Genomic DNA, 18,972 nt, shown 5'->3' with positions numbered 1-18,972 from the left:
TTTTACATTTCTCAAATACATACAGCATTTAATACCAAATGCTACAGACAGAAGTTAATTTATCAAAGTCTAGTATTTTAAATACACTGCTACGCGTAAAGGAAATCTATTTACAAATTGAATTCAAATAGAGTGCAAAATGTGAAACGTTCCGAGCCATCACTGTTGCCCTAATTGCATGCTTCAGCTACAGACTAGAGAGGATTGTACTAAATTATACAGAACATACCAGTGTTCACTGTTTAGGCTATCTATTAACTGTCAATCAAACTAATAACAGCAATTTTTTCACTAATTTTCTTGGTGCAGCTGTTTATAGAATATCCTGGGCGGGCTCATTTCAGTAGACACATAATAATACAGACATCAGAAAAAAAGAGCCGTATCTTTTTGTCCTCTATTCTTCATGAAGACCAAGATGTAGTGGGGGAAGGGGATCCTCTGAGTAAATCAACCAGATACTTAATCCAGCCAGCTAGAGATGATCTGATCAACAGACTCTGGTAAGAGCAGACCAGCGAACTGATAATTGTGACTTAACGCTACCTTCAACTTTTAATTTAATTTTACCTGTCTCCTCTCTCCATGAGATATGCTGGATTAAAAATCTTTATTTATGCTGTTCCTAAACTATAGGCAAGTTACCATATATATTGAATCTCTTCACATTTAACATTTGTATTTTAAGTTCAAACTGCACTCTGCTAAAACATTACACATTGCTATAGGGAGAAACAGATTCTCCACTAGCCTATTATTGTTCTTCTATTTAAATAACTGTTCAGATTTGTTCCTAGACTATGAAGACAGACTAAGTACCCACTGATACTTACTGAATCAGTTTTCTTCATAAAATAGAAGGGATAAAAAAGGTTTGCATTAGAATATCAAAAACAAAGAAACGAAGATCTTTCTTGTAATGGGGCTGATTTTTCACAGTACTTGGATGAGGTGAAGGAGGAGAACATACCCCTTAGCTAAGGGGTCAGCACCAGGGGGAGAAGAGAGCAATCCCTTAACTGGATGAATGTAGCAAGTTGGAAACTGTAAGAAACCATAACTGACCCAAGCTATAAAATTCACTCATTTTACAAATTACATTATTCCTTAGACATAAATAACCACCCCCCGCCAGTAAACTCTAAGTCTGTTTCACTGCATCCAGGTTTGCAGTGGGTCAAGAGATTTAGTGCAGCTTGGTTTGCATAATTGTCTGTCTGCCTTTCTTTCATTTTTCTCTGTAGAGTGGCATGGCAGATAGAAGTGGAACAGTATTGAAGGGCGTGAGCACACAAGCGTTGTGCAGACAAGGAATTTTCTAGACAGAAAGAAGCAAAGAGAAGGGGGACAGGCAATTATTCTAATGATAATTTTTTTTCCTATCTGCAACAAATTGTTTCATAAACTATGAATGAACCATAGATGACTATTTCTTACTACATTTCCAACAAGAAACAGGTAACTTAATCATGCTGCCGGTAAGGAATCACTACAGCACTACCTCCTTTTAGAAAGACCTTTTTGCCACTAATCCTTGAATGGTCAGGACACAGCTCTTACTTCCAGTCCCTACCTGCCTGCCCCATGCAGCTGCTCTTGAGCGCGTCACCCCATAATTGCCTCAACTGCAAAGCTATTCTCTTAGAAACGAATATGAATACAGATATATTAAAACTATAGTCAGACATTCATTAGTGATAACCAACAACAGAGGAAGCACAAAGAACTTGCCTCTGAAACAACAACATGGACACAATATGTAAAAGAAAAAGGCAATGCTGCATTAGATTAGCTGTCAGTATTTCTAAAAGACACACCATTTATGTAGAGCAAAGAGCCCATTACTGTATTGTAACATGCTCAAGAGATTGCTCAAACATAGTTTTTCAGAAAGTTCAGAGTACAAAAGATGCAGAATTACCACAGCACTAGTTCACTGATTTCAGTATGTTCACGGTTAAGACATCAATAGAATTCATAATACAACTTTTCATCTGTGTTTGTCTTAATTTGTATTTGTCGCACCGGTCCACAAATATGCTTACGTGCTAAAAGTATGCTTCCTGGAGTGCAATAACCAAAAAAAGCATTTTAAAATGTAATTTAACATTTGAAAGAATGAAGAATTTGTCTAGAGAGTACTACTATTGTGTGGAATCGACAGGATTTAAAAACCCTCCAACTCTCAACACACTTCTGCCATCTACATGTACTCACAGCTCTTGCCTAAGTCTTCTTATCTTTGCCTTGGCATCCGCAAGCTCTACTGACAGGTGCTGTCTGCTTTCAGTGCGTTTCATGCCAGGAGAGCCACAAGGTGATTGTGCTGCCGATGCGTGAGGTAGAAAACGGAGACAGTCCCGTTCTTCTGATAGTTCTATGATAGTCTAAGAAATTAAAAAAAAAAAAAAAAAAAGAGGGGGGAAAAAAAGCACAGAATTGCATTCAGAGCGCCATTTATATGTCAGAAACTATTATCACTGACTGCCTTAATAAATCAAAGGCTGAAATGAAGTAAGAATAATGGAAAAGTTTTGCCAGAAAAGAAGTTAAAAGCCCTACATAGACCTCTATACCTAAAGCAACTAGTCACAGCTATTTAACAGTACCATTTGGCTATTCTTAAACTACTCAAATTTAGACTTTGAAGTCCACAAAATTATCAGTGCTTAGAATGGACTGGGTAATGAAATGGCATGAATTCCCTGAACTTGAGGATAAATACAGGTCTCTGAAGAAACTGGTGTTCTTCAATGAGCAGCAGCATCCCTGCCAACTGATAGGAAGCATCAGACCCATAGGAATATTCCTATTTCATCATACAAATAAAGGTTTTATCCTAACACAAAGATCTCTCGTGTTTTAAAGTTACTTTTCCTTTGCGTTGCAAAAAGGATTACCGCACATCCTCTCCCCTCACAGTTAAGCTTCTGTTTTACTCTTATCAAGGCTGTGAACTGGAAAGACAGTTGCTAACCGTCAAAGGAGTATTTGGAATAATTGCAACACTAACATATCCACACTCTACTGAGGGGCAAATCTGGATGATTCATAACTTGCGATTTTTATTAATACATTTCTGTTTCTTGATTCTCACACAGTACAATGATTGTGCCTCATTATAAGCTTGTAAAACCTTCTCTCCTAGTATGAATTCTGCTCCAGTTCACTCAAAGCTGTACAATAGGATACAGTAATGTAACAGGCATCTTTCAGTGACTGGCTTGCAAACTGACAGGTTACCGATTCCTGGAAACTTCAGCTGATACAGCTTTGGATTTTCTGTTTTCAGCTACAGATGAATGCTATTTAAAGTTGTTTCAGGCTCTGGTTACATGAAAAAGAACATCTGCTATTATCTTTTCTAGTTTGTCACATTATTCAACTACTAGTATGCACACCATAACTACCTGAAACAACTGTTTGGCAGTAAGGAATCCTTGCTTAAATATGCTAACAGGACACACATTAAACTATTAGTTATAAAAATGGTAAGCTGTATCATTTTAAAAAAACTATTTCTTATATTTCTCTCAAGCAACAAACCACATCCATACCTCTGAGTGCTCATCTCGTTCATCTATAAGTCTTTTTAAATGTAACGCCATATTTTTCAAGAGAGGTTCAACATATTCTTGTGTCAATACAATGACATCCATCCACTGCAGATCAAACACATTTTCCTGATTATGAGTTACCTACACGGAATGAAATGGAAGAGAAAAAACATCCTCTTTAAATTATAATGAGTAGAAAGGAAGCATAAGAAAACAAAGCTGGAACTCTACGGGTTAAATTCTCTAGACAAGGTATGAAAAAACATTTAAAATAGATTAAATTGTATGTTATGGAATAGTTTCTTATCTACCTGAAAGTAGTACCTTGTACTTCTGGCAAAATAAAAAGCAAAAGGTGGCTATGACATAATATATATTACATATCACATACATGGAATTTGAATTATATTTTATAAATAAATTTGCATATGACAATTTCATTAAACTAAATTTGCTGTAATTCTAAGAAATTCTTGGAGCAACATACTCGCTCCCTGGTACTGCTTTAACAATGTAATCCAAAAGAGCTTGATCACGAAATATTTTGTGAATTAAGTTAAAAAAAAAAAAAAAAAAAGGCATTTTTTTCTCACTAAGAACACTAGATATACAAATCGCATATTTACTTGCTTTTGAAGAAATGCAATCAGTCTTCTTACAATTCGATATTCCACCTCCAAAAAAATTAAAAGCACAAAAATAACAATATACCTCTTGAATATGGGCTGCAACAGCTGCTCTAGTGTCAAAATCCAAACCCTGGATTCTTTCAATAAATTCTTCTTTTTTCTGACACTAAAAATAAAGATATCTATTTTATATACATATATATATATTTAAAAAAAAAATCACAAGTATTTTCATTCTTCCTTCTTATTTCTAAGAGCTAGAAATGATAAAGCTGACATTACAATGATCACACTACTAAATTATCCAATAATTTTGTTGACCAATGAACACTTGGTTTATGCCACGTTACAGTAATTATAACAACTTTCAACACTAATAAAACGACAAAGAAAAAACAGCTATTGAAACAGGGCAAGGAAGAGGTTTCTTAATAGCTACTTATTCAAATTTTATGATAGTGAGTTCTAGAGGTATTTCTTCAGTGTCCTCCTCCAGCACTCTAGAACACGACTAATTCTATTTTTTCAGTTTAATTAGCTGAATGGTACAAACTTTCCTAATAAGAACAGCAGTGCATAAAAAAAGTTTATTAAATACATGAAACAGTTTCAGTAAGACTTATCAGTAAGATAATTCTTCAGTACTTTACCATTTTCTTCCTTTCTTTACAGTATCAGGCAAATTAACAATATTAAAATTAATAAACCGTTAGAAATCCTACACACACAGTTTGCTATATTCATACAATAAAACGTAAGAGGTGTACAGTTGTAGCCATTTTAACCGTAAGAATATCCAGATTTTCAAGGAATGCAATAGTACCACTAGAGGAAGGAAGGTAAAAGTTATATACAACCTCAGGTATTAAAATAGTAAGAAAAGAGATCGGTAACACTTAAACCATTCCATACGGATGTAAACATAATCAAGCTTACCTGAACCGCACAACCAAGTAAAAGCAGGAGGAGTTTTTTTATTTCTTCAGTACCTGGCTCTAAGAAGAAAACAAGAACAAAAAAGTGGTAGGTGTAAAATGGTAATTTGAGTTTCTTCCCCTACCCCTCAGAAAACATCAGGTTTACTCATTATTTTAATATTATTTATGTTAACCAAGTTTAGAAAACAAGATGATGGAGAAACTCCCATCTTTCCAATTTTCAACTTAGTCCTTTTTTGCCATTTAACTGCCAACTTTCAGTGTTGGCAAATAGCTTAGCACCCATAATAGTTTCAAAGGGAAAAAACATCATTTCAGCCCTTCATAAAGGAAAACTTAAGAGTGACATTTTCAAAAGTGCTTTGGAGACCTACAATCAAGTTTTCAACTGCAATCTCAGGTATCTCGAGATATTTACAGAAGTGCTTAAATTATTTGCCACCCCCAAGCTGTAAGAGTTAGGTGACAAGTTCATTTAAATTGTTTTATAAAGCTATATTAGATATTCATCTGTACATCTAAAAATTAAAATGTATTCCCAGTTCTAGCCTTAAGCATCTTAATCTCCTAAAGAAGCTTAGAGAACTCTGTTTACAGATTAGCAAAGATGTATCTTACTTTTTACACTCGAAATGTCCTCATCCTGCTACAAAATATATGCTATATCTAGAAAATAAATGCCATAAAGCAAACGCTTTAAGGATGGCAAAATAGATTAGGCTAGTTGGAATTAAACTCTATATGGTCATATATAATTTTACTTTACTGAAGCAGAAAACACTATCCATTGGGCTATCTAGGAATAAAAGGGTCCTAATAGCATCCTTTCTACAATATACTCTGGATTTCGGCCAATAGTTTATTTCATTGTTAGCTAACCAAACAAAAGCTATGCTGTCAAACATAATAATGCTGGGTCTGGCTAGAGATCTGACCTTTATTCTGCAAAACTGTACTCTGCAACACAGCTGGTGTAACTACTACTGATACACCAGATTCACTATCAGTCCAAACAGCAAACAGTGAACGCCTAGCATGTGCTAAGGTATGCACAGTCATTCTTGAACCTGACCAAAGTTACTGAAGTCCCTTTTTTTAAAGGGCTCGGTAGTCACAGATGATCTCCAATGATCACGAGATGATTATAAGCGTCTAAAAGAAAATTCAACCAAAACCATCCTTCCGAAATGGCAGTTTGCAATCTTCTTCTATGTTGGGCAACTAAGCCTGTTTTTGATGAACCCCCACATAAGAAAGATGTAACCATTCACTTACAAGCACTTGAAAAATTGTCCTTTGATTTGATCCACTACAGTATTTTGTAAGTGAAGTAAATGTAAAATCCTTCTCAAAAAGTTACAGATATAAGGTGATCTTGATCAAAAGAGGAAATCAAAAACAAATCAGGAAAAAACCTAAAAGGATACCTAATTCTTAATGATTTTGACTAGCTTTCAGTAAAGAGTCAAGCCTGCTGCCGTAAAGCAGAGATGAAAGATGCTAAGCTTCTCCACCGTCCTCATGGCTTCAGGAGTTCTCTGTGCATTATTATCTTAAGTAGAAAGCCTTTTTTCAACATTGATTCAACCTGCTTCTTTTAGAGGGAGATAGGTATAATCCCAATGAACATGTAATGTTTAAATTTTTCAAAAGAGGTTTGTCAAGTAGATACGTTACAAAGAACATGAACTCCAATGGGAGATCTTTAATCATTTATACAGACCCGTATCCCAAAGATTCGAGCTGTGAAGTCTTTTACATAGAAATAGAAACCATCAATGAACATGTTTCATCAGAAGCATGCTACTTCAGCTAAAGAAGGGGAATACCACCTGGCTGCCTGTCTGAATTAATAAAGGTTAACCAGAATATTGTAATAGAAGGAATCCATCCCAACATCTCACATCCTACATTCATTTATCCCAATAAATTCATCACACTTTTTTTTTTTTTTTAGTAAAGCAATCCCTGAACTTCTCTTTGAATGCTCATTTGCACACTGCTTCAGCATCTCTTGACTGGCTTTTAAAAGCCTACCTGAATATCATTTCTATGTCTCTCCCCCACATTCCCCGAAGGACCATGGCAAAATATTGAACAACCTCAGCTTCCCACTGCTACCAACCGTCTTGTACGTTTTTCTTCCTTTTTCTGCATCACCAATACAGAAACAGATCATTCTCTTCTACACCCTCCAACTTGCTGCTTGAACTTTGTCCCTACCCTATCCTATCCTTTGATCTTCCCTGCACTCACTCTTATCCCTGGACTTTCATATCCTCTGTAGCCTTCCACCCTCCCCTGGCTTGCTCCCTCAGAAATACAAACTGGTTTTAATCTTTCCTCTTCCCCCGTTAATGACGAGGCAAATGTTCTTTATCTCCTTTTTCCTTTTCCTCTGTAATTTAACTTAACATTTACAATCACAGCCTGTAGCTCTTCTCCTCCAGTTTTCTCCTCAAACTGGCTTCCTGCCAATTAGCTCAACTGAAATGTTTCTTGATGAAGTCTCTGATGACCTCTTTTTTTACCAAAGCTCAAATCCAGCATTCTATCTGCATTTCCCTTGATTAGCCAACTGCCTCTGATACAGTCAAACACGTTTCTCTTCCTGAAATCTTATCTGCCCTTGCCTTCTGCAATTTGTCGTCTTCTGGTATTTCTCTACTAATCATTCCTTAAGTGCAAAGGGGAAAAACTGGGAGACATTCCTGTGAAAAATCACAGCTACAGCCTAAGCTTTAGTGGACCAATTCCTTATCATTATCAGAGGATTGACTTTTACTATGGGGGCTCGCCTTGACGGAATCAGATTTACACAGCAAGTCTCTCAAAAGGTCACTGAGAGACTTTTTTATTTCGCTACACTTGCCCACCAAAGAAAAAAAGCTTAAAAATCCCTGTAGGGATGAGGTCCTCTTCCAGTTGACACAGCAAGAGCAATCCTAGCTTTCGAAGGGAAAAGGTTCTGGATGGAACCCAAAAGAACAGGTCTATCTTCTGATTCAGGACAAACTCCATGATGAATTCAGGCAGGAATCTGAAACATCTTCAAGAATATTGTCCGTACACAACAATTTTTTTTTTTTTAAATATGTGGGCTATGCTACAGTAAAATCCGTATTTTCTCACAAATCCAGCAATGTCCCCACAGGACAGCAATGCATACACCTCCAGAGGTTCCAGTTGCCAAACCACAAAAGCTACATAGACTTAGCTGAGGTCCCAAAACAGGAAGAAGCTTTCTTATTAATGACTAAAGCGTAGGTTTCTATGTGTACAACTGAATACTAAGTTATCTTTGTGGGTTTTTGTAGTGCATTTTTAATAAAATTTCATCTTATACTACACAATATTGTTAAGACAAAACATGTCTCAGTATCTTAAAGAGAACAAAAAATGTCACTACAAACCCAATACTATGACCTATTTTTTTAATCTGTTTTTCCACTAGATCTGGTCTCTAGGCAAATCCATGGAGTCTTTTGAAAACCTTAAGAAAGAAAGTCTGGAATCAAAATATAAAAGCACAATGGATTCTATTCCTTTGGAAAAAGAAGAGACCACATTCACGCTTCTTGGTGTATATGATAGATTACAGTATCTACACATATAAAAACTTAAAAGGCTGTGACCTCAGAAGCAAAAGCAGCAATAGTCAAAGGCAGAAAGTGAAAATCAAAAAAATTAAATCAAGATACCTACATAAATGGGATATATGCAGATGGGATATGGAAAGTATCAACGTTATGAACCCTGGAATTGAAAAGTGAGGTAACACAGATGGTTCTTCTTGCTCATGAGAAAAATCTTGTCTCACATACACAGAAGCATGGCATAAGACATCTTAAATAAATAAAGCAAGCCAGGGGAAGCTACACAGCCTGTTAGAGTAGTTCCTAACCTCTCTGCTGAGGTGCTAGAACATCAGAAGTAGAACACCTGGGACACATTAGACCCAAGTAAATAAAGTCTGCCCAATCCATAGTGGCTCCATGCAGGCCAGGTGTGTCTGCTCCGTGCTTCTGGAATTGAGAGCATGGTGCAGAGATTCCCAAGTGGCTGTGGATAGTCAGCTGGGTCCATACAGGCTAATTTTCTTGGTCTGAAAATTGCAACTCTCAGAGCTGGAAGCAGAGAAGGTGGGAGCATGGAAAAGACAGTGTCAGTTCAGGGGAGAAAGCAAGAAGGTAATTGCAATATTTTTCAGGTAACGATGCAAGAGAAGCAGGGGAGTTTTGGGGAAGGAAAAACAAGGATTAGGAGTTGGATCAAGTGAGATGCATTGAACTGCCAATTTTCTCGGGGTGGCTTAGGTAAAGAAAGTTGAAAGCATAGTAGCTGGGAATACATGAAACTTAAGACTGTGATATCAGTGGCTCATTGGTTGCTGGGAAATGTACTTCCTTTCAGTATATATCCTAATGACAGCCAGTGCTGAGGTTTGGACACAACACATTTTTGTAAAGTGTGGACCTTTGGCATGAACAAAGAAAATGTTACTCATCATTATTAAACCACTTATTTGCTAAAAGTATTTACACAATCTTCTGCTGAAAGGCTCAATCCTATATGACTTTTATTTCCAGTGAAGTAATGCAAATTATTACACCGATACAAATTTTCATCTTAGTTAAAAATAAACTTACCAGAAAAAGGATTTTTGCCAATTATTAATACATTTGGCAAAGACATCATGATCAACTGCTGCAAATTCTCCTATAAAAGTTAATTAAAATATTATTTACATCATATGTATGGAACAAAAGCAAACATCAAATACTAATTTCTCTTTAGTGTTGGTTAGTATTACATAAGTAATGTAAAATTTTTCAGGTCTTAATACATACATGTTCAATACTTAATTATTTGGACTCTAATTAAAAAAAAACAACAAAACTTACAAGTATGAATTACTTCTACAAAAGCCTTGTTTTATTGGTTTGCAAGATCATCTCAACATAGTAAAGTCCCTTCGTGGCAATGAGCTGGCTTATGGATCTTAAGCCAACTAGATCCTGTGTCTCAGAATGTAGCAAAACTCCTTTAAATTATTAGTGCTCATGTTTCTCTGACTAGCTTATTGAGATATGTTTATTTTTATTTGCTGTAAGTTGCATTTATACTACAAAAGATCAGTTTCCTCAATTTCATGTCCACAGTGTCGGTGGCCTTACCAAAACATGGATGTGAAAATTACAGGTTTTTTTGCTGCAGTTACACTGGGACAATCCTGAATATAAAGGTACAAAATCCTATTTGCATGAGCAGGCGGAGTTTTAGTTTGGTAAGTCCCACACACTCAAGCAGCAGCTTTGCCTATCTATTCTATAGATTGTATCAATGGATAGTTTCTGTCAGACAGTAATGGCTGTAATCAGGTCAAATCCCTAGTCTAGACAGAGCCTAATTCTTCTGAAGCAGAATAGTCTTCCTCCTGTTCCCAGATGTTTATTCACAGCAGATGCCATCCTATCGGCAGCTCTGGAGTCACGCTTTTTGTTTTTCCACAGTGACAGATTCATTAATACACAAAATGTTCATACTCAAAAGCAACGTATTCCAGAACCATCACCGCTTTACATCCAAAAGGCACATATTAGGTGTCATACTGTAAGCTAAAAGCATAACATAAGTCAATTCATTTTATGTCAAATTTGAAAAATGACAATATTACTTGAAAAACACCTGTGGAAATTATTAGCTATAGCTATCCTTGAAAGTTCTCACCAGTTAATATAGGACACAAAAAATTGTATCTGAATTAATACTAGACTGAAAAATATGTACTCTCATTGCACATGCCTAAGACAAATTATAAGGAGGGAGAAAATCGCTTTGACCTACTCAAATATCATGAATTTCAACCAACCATGACTCTTGTACTTCTGAGATCTGGATAAAGACAATTTTTAAATTAAAAAAAAAAAAAGATATGAAGTGCACCACAGGAAGTTTTAAATCAATAAAGAACAGGTAAAATTCAAGGAGTATTTATAGCTACTACAAAGAAAATCACATACTTTAAAAAGTAGGGGCTTGGTGCCTTTTTTTGTCATTTGTGGGGGTTTTTTTGTAATAGCTCAAATAATTCCATGATGCTCTTATAAAGCTTTTCTTACTGTGAAGCAGAGTACAAGCAGGGGTAACCAAGAAACATGTCCTCTATGGACTAACGAAATTATCATCTCTTTTCTTACAACACCTCTATCTTTCTTCAAAGATGTCTACCACCTTTTCTGTCACACAGTGTTAACTTCATCAGTAAGCTCGGTGCAACTGCTCTCAATTTGTGTCTACTTTTGTAATGACTGCTTCTATTAAAAACCCGAAATTCGAACCTGTGTGTCCCAATCACGTATTTCTTTTAACTGTTGTTTAACCTGCAAAAATAAACTAAGCCTATTTACAAAATTCTGCCTTGCTCGTACAAACATTTAGAGTTCATTAGCATTTATTTTATTAAAGACTCACACATTGCCTGTCAAATAAGGCTGACAGAGCACCCATAGAAGTCATGGAAGCTCACTGTATTAAACCTCCCAAGCCCACCAAAACTTATAGGGGGATCAGTTCTCCTGAATCAGCTGCTGAGAACAATTCCACACTCTTATGCTGCCAGGAAATGTATAGGCTCAAAAGACTGGTTTGGGACCTAGTAAGAGTTTGGTGATGCTGTAAGGAAGTAAAGCAGCTTCACTGGAAAAAAAAGACGCAATTGTAATTACAGAGAAGAACAAAGATGACACAGGAACCAAAAACCTTGTATAATCTAACATAACATTTTAATTTTGAATGTTATATTCTATCAGTGCAGGTTTTTTGACAAGTACATATACAACACTAATGCAATTATTTGCTAAATTGAGAGAATGTTTTCCACAGATGTTATAAAAACACATGGAATAAACTAGCACAGACAAGCTCACAATAAAAAGTTTTAAGAGTCAGGATAACGTAATGCTAAAAATTAAAAATGCCCACATCCATTAATATCTTATTCCTACTGTAATATTCCAGACATTATTTAATGTTGTACCTCAATACAGCGATTATTTTCCATGTTCCATTACTCTCAGATCTCAGGCGCCCCGTTCAGAACGCATACCAAGCTGCCTGAAGCACTCGGGTGTGAGGGCTCGTGCCTCTGCCAAGGCGTACCTCAGGCTACGAGAGGCCTCTCAGATTGATTCCAAGGCATCCGTCAAGCACTAGCTTTTCTGCCTTGGGTAATTTCACAGGTGACAGGAATTAAACTGACCCCTTCTTGAAACCGAGTTTGCTATGCTGCCTTGCTAACCCATGCACAGGCTGTGGGAAAACACCAGCTGCCAGGCTGCTCCAAGTTTGAGAGGAAACAAAGACTACAGTCCACCCTTTAACACTTCTCTCTAAACCCAATGAACTACCACAGCGCATAAAGCTCCCTGCATGCATGTGGGCATATCTGAGTGAACATCAACACATGCAAAAAGCAATTTTAAATTTGAACAAGTGTTCCAGTTTGGCTACTAAATGCCTTTACTCATACTAAAATGCCAGACCTGCAATGTTTCTAAGTTCCCTCACTTGCACTATCTGAAGAGGCTGGCATCTCACAAGGCTAGAAGCCCGAGAAACTGGGGAGGGTAATGGGGGAAAAAGCATATGCAGTTCTCTACAGCTTACACTTACACAGGACAAACTTGAACCATTAAAGGTATGGTGACTGATTTTAACATTTACTGAATAAGAATACTTTTTTATTTTAAAAAAGCTATAATAAATTATTTCTAACACAAAGGTTTGGAGCACCATTCACAATCCTGAATCATTCAAAGGTAAGCTACCTAAATGCAAGCAATTCTGTCTGATACTATTGCACTAGGACTGGCTGATACCGTACAGCCAGAGAAGCACAGGGAATGCTTTATATTCAAATAAAGATCAATCCTGCCAGTGTTTCTGCCTTGTGTTGCACCAGTTGTGAAACACTAATGCCTGGTCAAAAAATGACTACCGTCAGGAAATGGAAAAGCATATGGGTCTTAGCAGGCAGCACTTATACCCACATGTAGTAGCTGCCAAGAAAAGAACGATGTGAAGTATGCATATGCATAAAGTGCTAGCTAGAAAGATGTACAGTGGTTGACCACTGCAGTAAGTGACAGTTGGGAATTTTCATTGTGCTTTGGAGTTTTTGAGAACATGTACTATGTGCATACACATGAGGAAAAGCATACAACAGTACAGGTTCCGTCACGGTGCGCTCGCTGTAAGAGGCAGATCAAAGGAGATTTTCTCCCAGATCTGGACTCTCCTGGCAGAAAGGTGCAGAGAATTGTTGAAGGGCACTAAAAGACACACTATAAGGGACACTGGTGATGTCTGCGGTGTCCTACTATAGCGTGTTCATGTGTACACCACTCTATCCAGGCTCTGCATCTAGAAGGCATAGTACCAGCTCTTACCTATCACACAAAACACAAAAATTCAATGGCTATTTTACAGCTCTAAATTAGATAGTCACTGCATTTACTATGAATTCCCATTTGATTGTTACCACCTCACTGATTTTTTCCTACTGAAAAATCAAATTAATTCTAAAACCAATAAATTTTATCACATTTTTCTTACAAAGATTCCATTGATAAGACTAAATGCACATTTAATAATTTCTCTCATAGGCACAAAACTTGCCTCAATTCAGAAAATACCAGTCGATACTGCTTATTGTACTATATGACCAAAGATGCAGAATATCTATCATATAAACATATCATCATTCACATACAAGTGTTTCCAGACTACTACTATACCTGTAAATTAAGTGTGATAAAAAATTGACCATATTTATAAACAAACAACCATCCATACAATATCTCAAAATATTACTGTTACCCTTAAAGGCATAACTATAAAAGAATACTTCAAAACAATTCCAGGCAAAACATAATACAAGAAACAATTACTGACCTGATAGTAAGTTTTTATTTGTTTCACCAAAATAGACAAATTTTGAATCCTTAATGATGCATCATTGTTTACTTTTTTGTTTATCCTCTGATTAGCAGACTTTGGATTACTGAAAAAAAAAAAATTAAACACACATTAATCTTTAAAGCTCTCTATGTAACAAGTGATACAGTTAATGTACCAGCATAACAGCTTCTTGTCTCGGTTACCATGCCTTTTTTCCCCTCCACAAGTGAATAAGGAGTTGTGGAAGTGAGTGCCAAAGGCAGAAAAAAGTAACTTGAAACATCTGTGTGATACATCTAGTCAGATTAGCACCCTTTTTGGCTATTAATGCAGTATGTAATTGGGAGCACCCATCACAATTACCGGAGAATGAATATAAGAAGAAAGTTTTTGTGGCTCTACACTTCTCCGCAAGCAGCACCATCCCTGACAGAATACAGAAAGCAGAACACAGCTATAATGTAAATATTCCAGCACACACTGCAGACATCAGGAATCGTTCTTGCTGATGTAGACAATTACGAATAACAGAATTCAGACTGGCTACATTAACGAATGTCTATACACTGAAAAAACATACGATGCTATTTTACTATCATGAGGCACAAAAATAGAATGTAAGTTTTCACTTTTAGAACAATGAAGAATATGAAATATATCACGTTAACACACACTAAATTATTTTAAATTTATTTACAGATGACGGAAATCTGTCAACAAAGGGATTATTAATTGGAGGTTTTGTCATGTCTCTCACATACTACCAGATTTTTCTCTGGTTTATCTTGGCTTCAGAGAGGAAATCAATCCCTTTTTCCTCCAAAAAGTAGAAAGGATCTGAGGAAGATGAGTCACCCTTTTTCAATACCTCATAACATACCAAGTTATTAACCACATACAACACAGCATGACAGCCATTCATTGTGATTTTTCAAGGAAAACAATGCAGAACCAATGCAACTCCCCCACACCATCAAGTTTCTTAACTTTTACAGAGGTACTTGATACAGTTGCACAACACAACTTTTGATATTTAATATTATTGTATTGCTTAATGATATTATTGTCAGCCAAATGTGCAGCTGGCTGGAATACTGCACTCAAACAAGAAACTACCAACTTCTCACTGTCAAACTGCAGGTTCCTGCAAGGGTGTGTGCCTGCTGGGTCTGGTTTTATTCAACATTGTCATTAATGATTTAGACAATGGAATACAGAATATGCTTACCAGAACTGCCATTGGCAAAAATTGGGAGGAATAGAAAAAAACACTTCAAAGCACACTATGACAACTGAGAATGATCCTGATAAAGTGCAAAAGTGGTGTGACAGCAGTATAACAGAATTCAACAACAACATGTACAGGCAAAGGATTATACTCGGGAATCAAATGCAGAAAGAGGAATAACTTGCTATAATACTGAAGTGACCTGAATATTGTAGTGGACACAACCAAATATTGAGGGAAAAGAAATGCCTTTGCCAAAAAACCCCTAATTCTTCAATTTTTTAGTACAAGTGTTGTCTAAAAGAGAGGTAGTTATTCTGTGCATGGTACAGATGATGCTTCAGTTACTAGAGAGTCACACTTCAGGGAAGGTCTGTATTTATACTTCTCCCACAGACGAATGACCTGGGTTCTAAGCAGCATGCGAAGGCTCGTCACAGGCCTTCCCTCAATTACCTGGGCGTACCACATTGCCAGGTGACATACAGGTACATCTGCACCTGGAGAATAGGAACTGCCTATTGAAAAGCACATCCATCACACAGCGTATTCCTGCAGAGTTCCTCGGAAGGAGACTGAACGGAGCAGGTTACAGGTCAGCATGAATTGTCTTGGCAGGACACCTAGGACTTGCAACCTGAAAGCCAGATGTTACTGATGCACACAAACCAAAGGCTGTGCAGAGGACACCAGAAAAAGAATATGCATCATACAGAACAGATATATTTTATCTAAAGAAACTACATGTAAGTAGTCCACAAGATCATTGATATACATGTGATTCATACATTTCTATACAGATACTCGATTCAACTGTAATGTGTAAGTGTAAACCACCAACGCCCCAAAATGAGCTATTCCTTCTACTCCACTGAACGTAGTAGTATCATGATTTATTTTGATGCAATTTATCACTTTGGTAGTTTCACATGCTCTTTGAACAAGTGTCGCTATAGACAAAATTTACATATTTTTCATTTAAATTTAAGTTACCTAAACAAACTTTTATTTGCCTTTCACAGCTTTCTTTGGTTTTAGCATGTTACAATTTTTAAAAGATGTATTTATATGTCTTTTCTTCAGTTTATTGCTATCAGAATTTCCTGGCTTGTAAGCATGAATAGAAATAACGTACAAAAAACATTGCTGGAAAGGAAGTCAGATCATATATAAAATGCACCCTCAACACACAGTCATTTTTAAAAGAAAAGCAGTAAGCATAGCATCTTTTTTCTCGTATATACAAATATAAATCTAGGAAAATTAGGACACGGATTCTTACATGGGTAATTGCCTCATTCCTAAGCGTTCACCACCACGTTCCTAAAAATACTATAAACAATTAAAGTACGTTTTAGAATATATTAGCCAAAACTATGTGACTAAGATGTCACCTTGGATTTATTAATTCAGCCAACCTGTAGCTGCAAAAGGAACTAAATGGGCTAAAACCGATTATGCTTTGCAGATGTGCAGAACTGAACTCCTTTCCAAACTGAATTCATTCAAATTTGTTAAAATCAGAAGAGAAAATCCAGGATAAATCCTGCTGACCTGATGGCATACAGAGATCAGCTGAAGTCTCCTATTTCTACACTCATATCTCCAAAAGGCCGATTTGGGCCCTTAATCTTCATCTTTAATCTTAATGACTATCGGATTATCTCCAGGCTTTTTCATCATCTTCAGCAGCATTTCTACAGCCATACATTTTAGATAACACTCCCTTTAGAGCACTCAAAACAGAGGGCACTAGAGTTTCCTGGATATTATTTCAGTATCAACACAAAAATTGGTGTGCAACCACAAGAATTCAAAACACAAATGCCATAAAATCTCAGGCTTTACACTTTCTCATTTCAAAAGCTGTACTAGAAAATTTAGACAGACCTTGTAAGAACAAAAACTTTAACATTTGCATAGCACTATGCCTTCATAATGGTACGTATAAACCTTTACACACTTTTAAGACAAACCGTTACTATGCCAATACTACAAATAGGAAATGAACACAGAAACAAACTTCTGAACAACAGCAGAAACAATCAGTGCCAGGGATATCTGTGCGGAGGAGGAAAAGAAAATGGGCAATTAGAGCCCAAGATTTCTCAGGGGACAAATTCTTAGTTCCACACTTTTGTCACCACTGCCATCTTCATGTTTTGCAGGACAATATTTCACTGCTAGGACTTGCATACACCAAATATACAGCACATGAGCTTTGTGTTTTATTTGATGATATGAAAATAATTTTTTGAAATCAGAAGTCATAACATCTGGGCAAGATCAGGAACTGTAGGGTGGCATTATACTTGTACCTCGACTTTGCTCCTGAATACCAGCGTTTCTCCTCATTGTACAAAAATAAATAATTCACATCTCTCAAGTGATGCACTAACAGATACTAACGGAATCTGAGCACTTTTAGAACACTTTAGCAGACACAGCAACAGTGCTACAGCAAAACATTCTTCTGTTTCATCTTTGCCACCTTAATCCTTAGAAATCCAACAGGGTAAGGACCAACTCTACCAAATTACGCATTAACAACGATAATCAGAAATTCTGTGGTATTAGTCTTGTGTCAAAGTTAATGTTGATACAGATCAAAGATTTTTTTAATCTTTCAACTACTGTTGAAAGTAACATTCCTTTATTTCCACCAATTCACCCCATGTATCCCCCTCCCCCCATATATATATATTTTTTTTTTTTCATGTGGTGCACATCTTCATCTATCAAGACCAACTCAATGGCTGACACACATTCCTTACATTTTATGGAAATTCTAGCCTTCTTTTTTGATAAAAGTTACACTGTTTTGGGTCAAAATGATTCATTCCTATATCTTAAAACAGAAAGCATTCAACTTTTTTTTTTTTTTTTTTTTTTTTTTTTTTTTTATGAATCGCAGGCAACAGTTTACTCAGATTGTGAATTTTGCTGGGAAAACTTGGGCCACAGATGTGCTCTGGAATTGTATCTTTACCACCTGAAAAAAAACTCACAGTCCAGTTATATGATCCTCTGCTAGTGCAGACTATCGACAATTAAAATCAGAATGTCAGCCTCAGGACAACCTGGTGCACAGAATAAATTTATTTTAATAATCTTAAATTTTTCCAAAAGATTATGGTGACAGGTCCAACAGTAACCCAAACCTCAAAGTTCCCTGAACATTTTTCAGCAGAACTTTAAAATAGATTATGGTAACAAGAAGTTTAACCCCTTGCTCTTGAGGATCAATAAAATTAAGTTACTTAAATATCAGTACTAACACTACTAATCTCTACCATTTTTAATGTAATTAAACATGTAGCCTCAATAACTCACTATAGCTAGTAGGAATTTTTATTTCTTTTTGTCACTTTTTTGTAAAGATTGTCATATTGGCTCATTATTCTTCAAACAAGGGAGGTAAGTTGTCTTTGACACTCTCAATCAATACATGCTAGCAATGACCAGGATGACTTTTACTTGGAAAAAAATTGTAACTTTTCCCAGAATGAAATCCTGCTCTCAGTACCTTCCAGTGCAAATGGGACTTTACCTCTGTACTAAGGTAATTTAAATCTTTCTAACCACATTGTATCATTAAATGATTATACTTTATAAACACAGAATATTAATAGGCTACCTACTAAAATGACCCACGTGTT

At 36.3% G+C, this 18,972-nt stretch overlaps 1 protein-coding gene across 7 annotated transcripts in view; it reads right to left on the bottom strand.

The window, feature by feature from the left end:
* The window catches only part of CCDC88A (coiled-coil and HOOK domain protein 88A), an 80,629-nt gene that overhangs the window by 47,199 nt on the left and 14,458 nt on the right, over positions 1-18,972 (bottom strand). For all 7 annotated transcript variants that reach the window (XM_076335186.1, XM_076335187.1, XM_076335188.1 and 4 more), the window contains exons 3-8: positions 14,080-14,188; positions 9,774-9,843; positions 5,123-5,181; positions 4,269-4,352; positions 3,558-3,698; positions 2,218-2,387 (exon numbers count right to left, since the gene is read on the bottom strand). In XM_076335186.1, coding sequence (XP_076191301.1) covers positions 2,218-2,387; positions 3,558-3,698; positions 4,269-4,352; positions 5,123-5,181; positions 9,774-9,843; positions 14,080-14,188 — 633 coding nt within the window. The remainder of the gene's footprint in view (positions 1-2,217; positions 2,388-3,557; positions 3,699-4,268; positions 4,353-5,122; positions 5,182-9,773; positions 9,844-14,079; positions 14,189-18,972) is intronic.

The sequence above is a fragment of the Aptenodytes patagonicus genome, chromosome 3 (assembly GCF_965638725.1).
Source record: "Aptenodytes patagonicus chromosome 3, bAptPat1.pri.cur, whole genome shotgun sequence".
Taxonomy (NCBI): Eukaryota; Metazoa; Chordata; class Aves; order Sphenisciformes; family Spheniscidae; genus Aptenodytes; species Aptenodytes patagonicus.
Note: the sequence above shows the minus strand (reverse complement) of the source record. Positions and strands in the feature narration are given on the sequence as shown.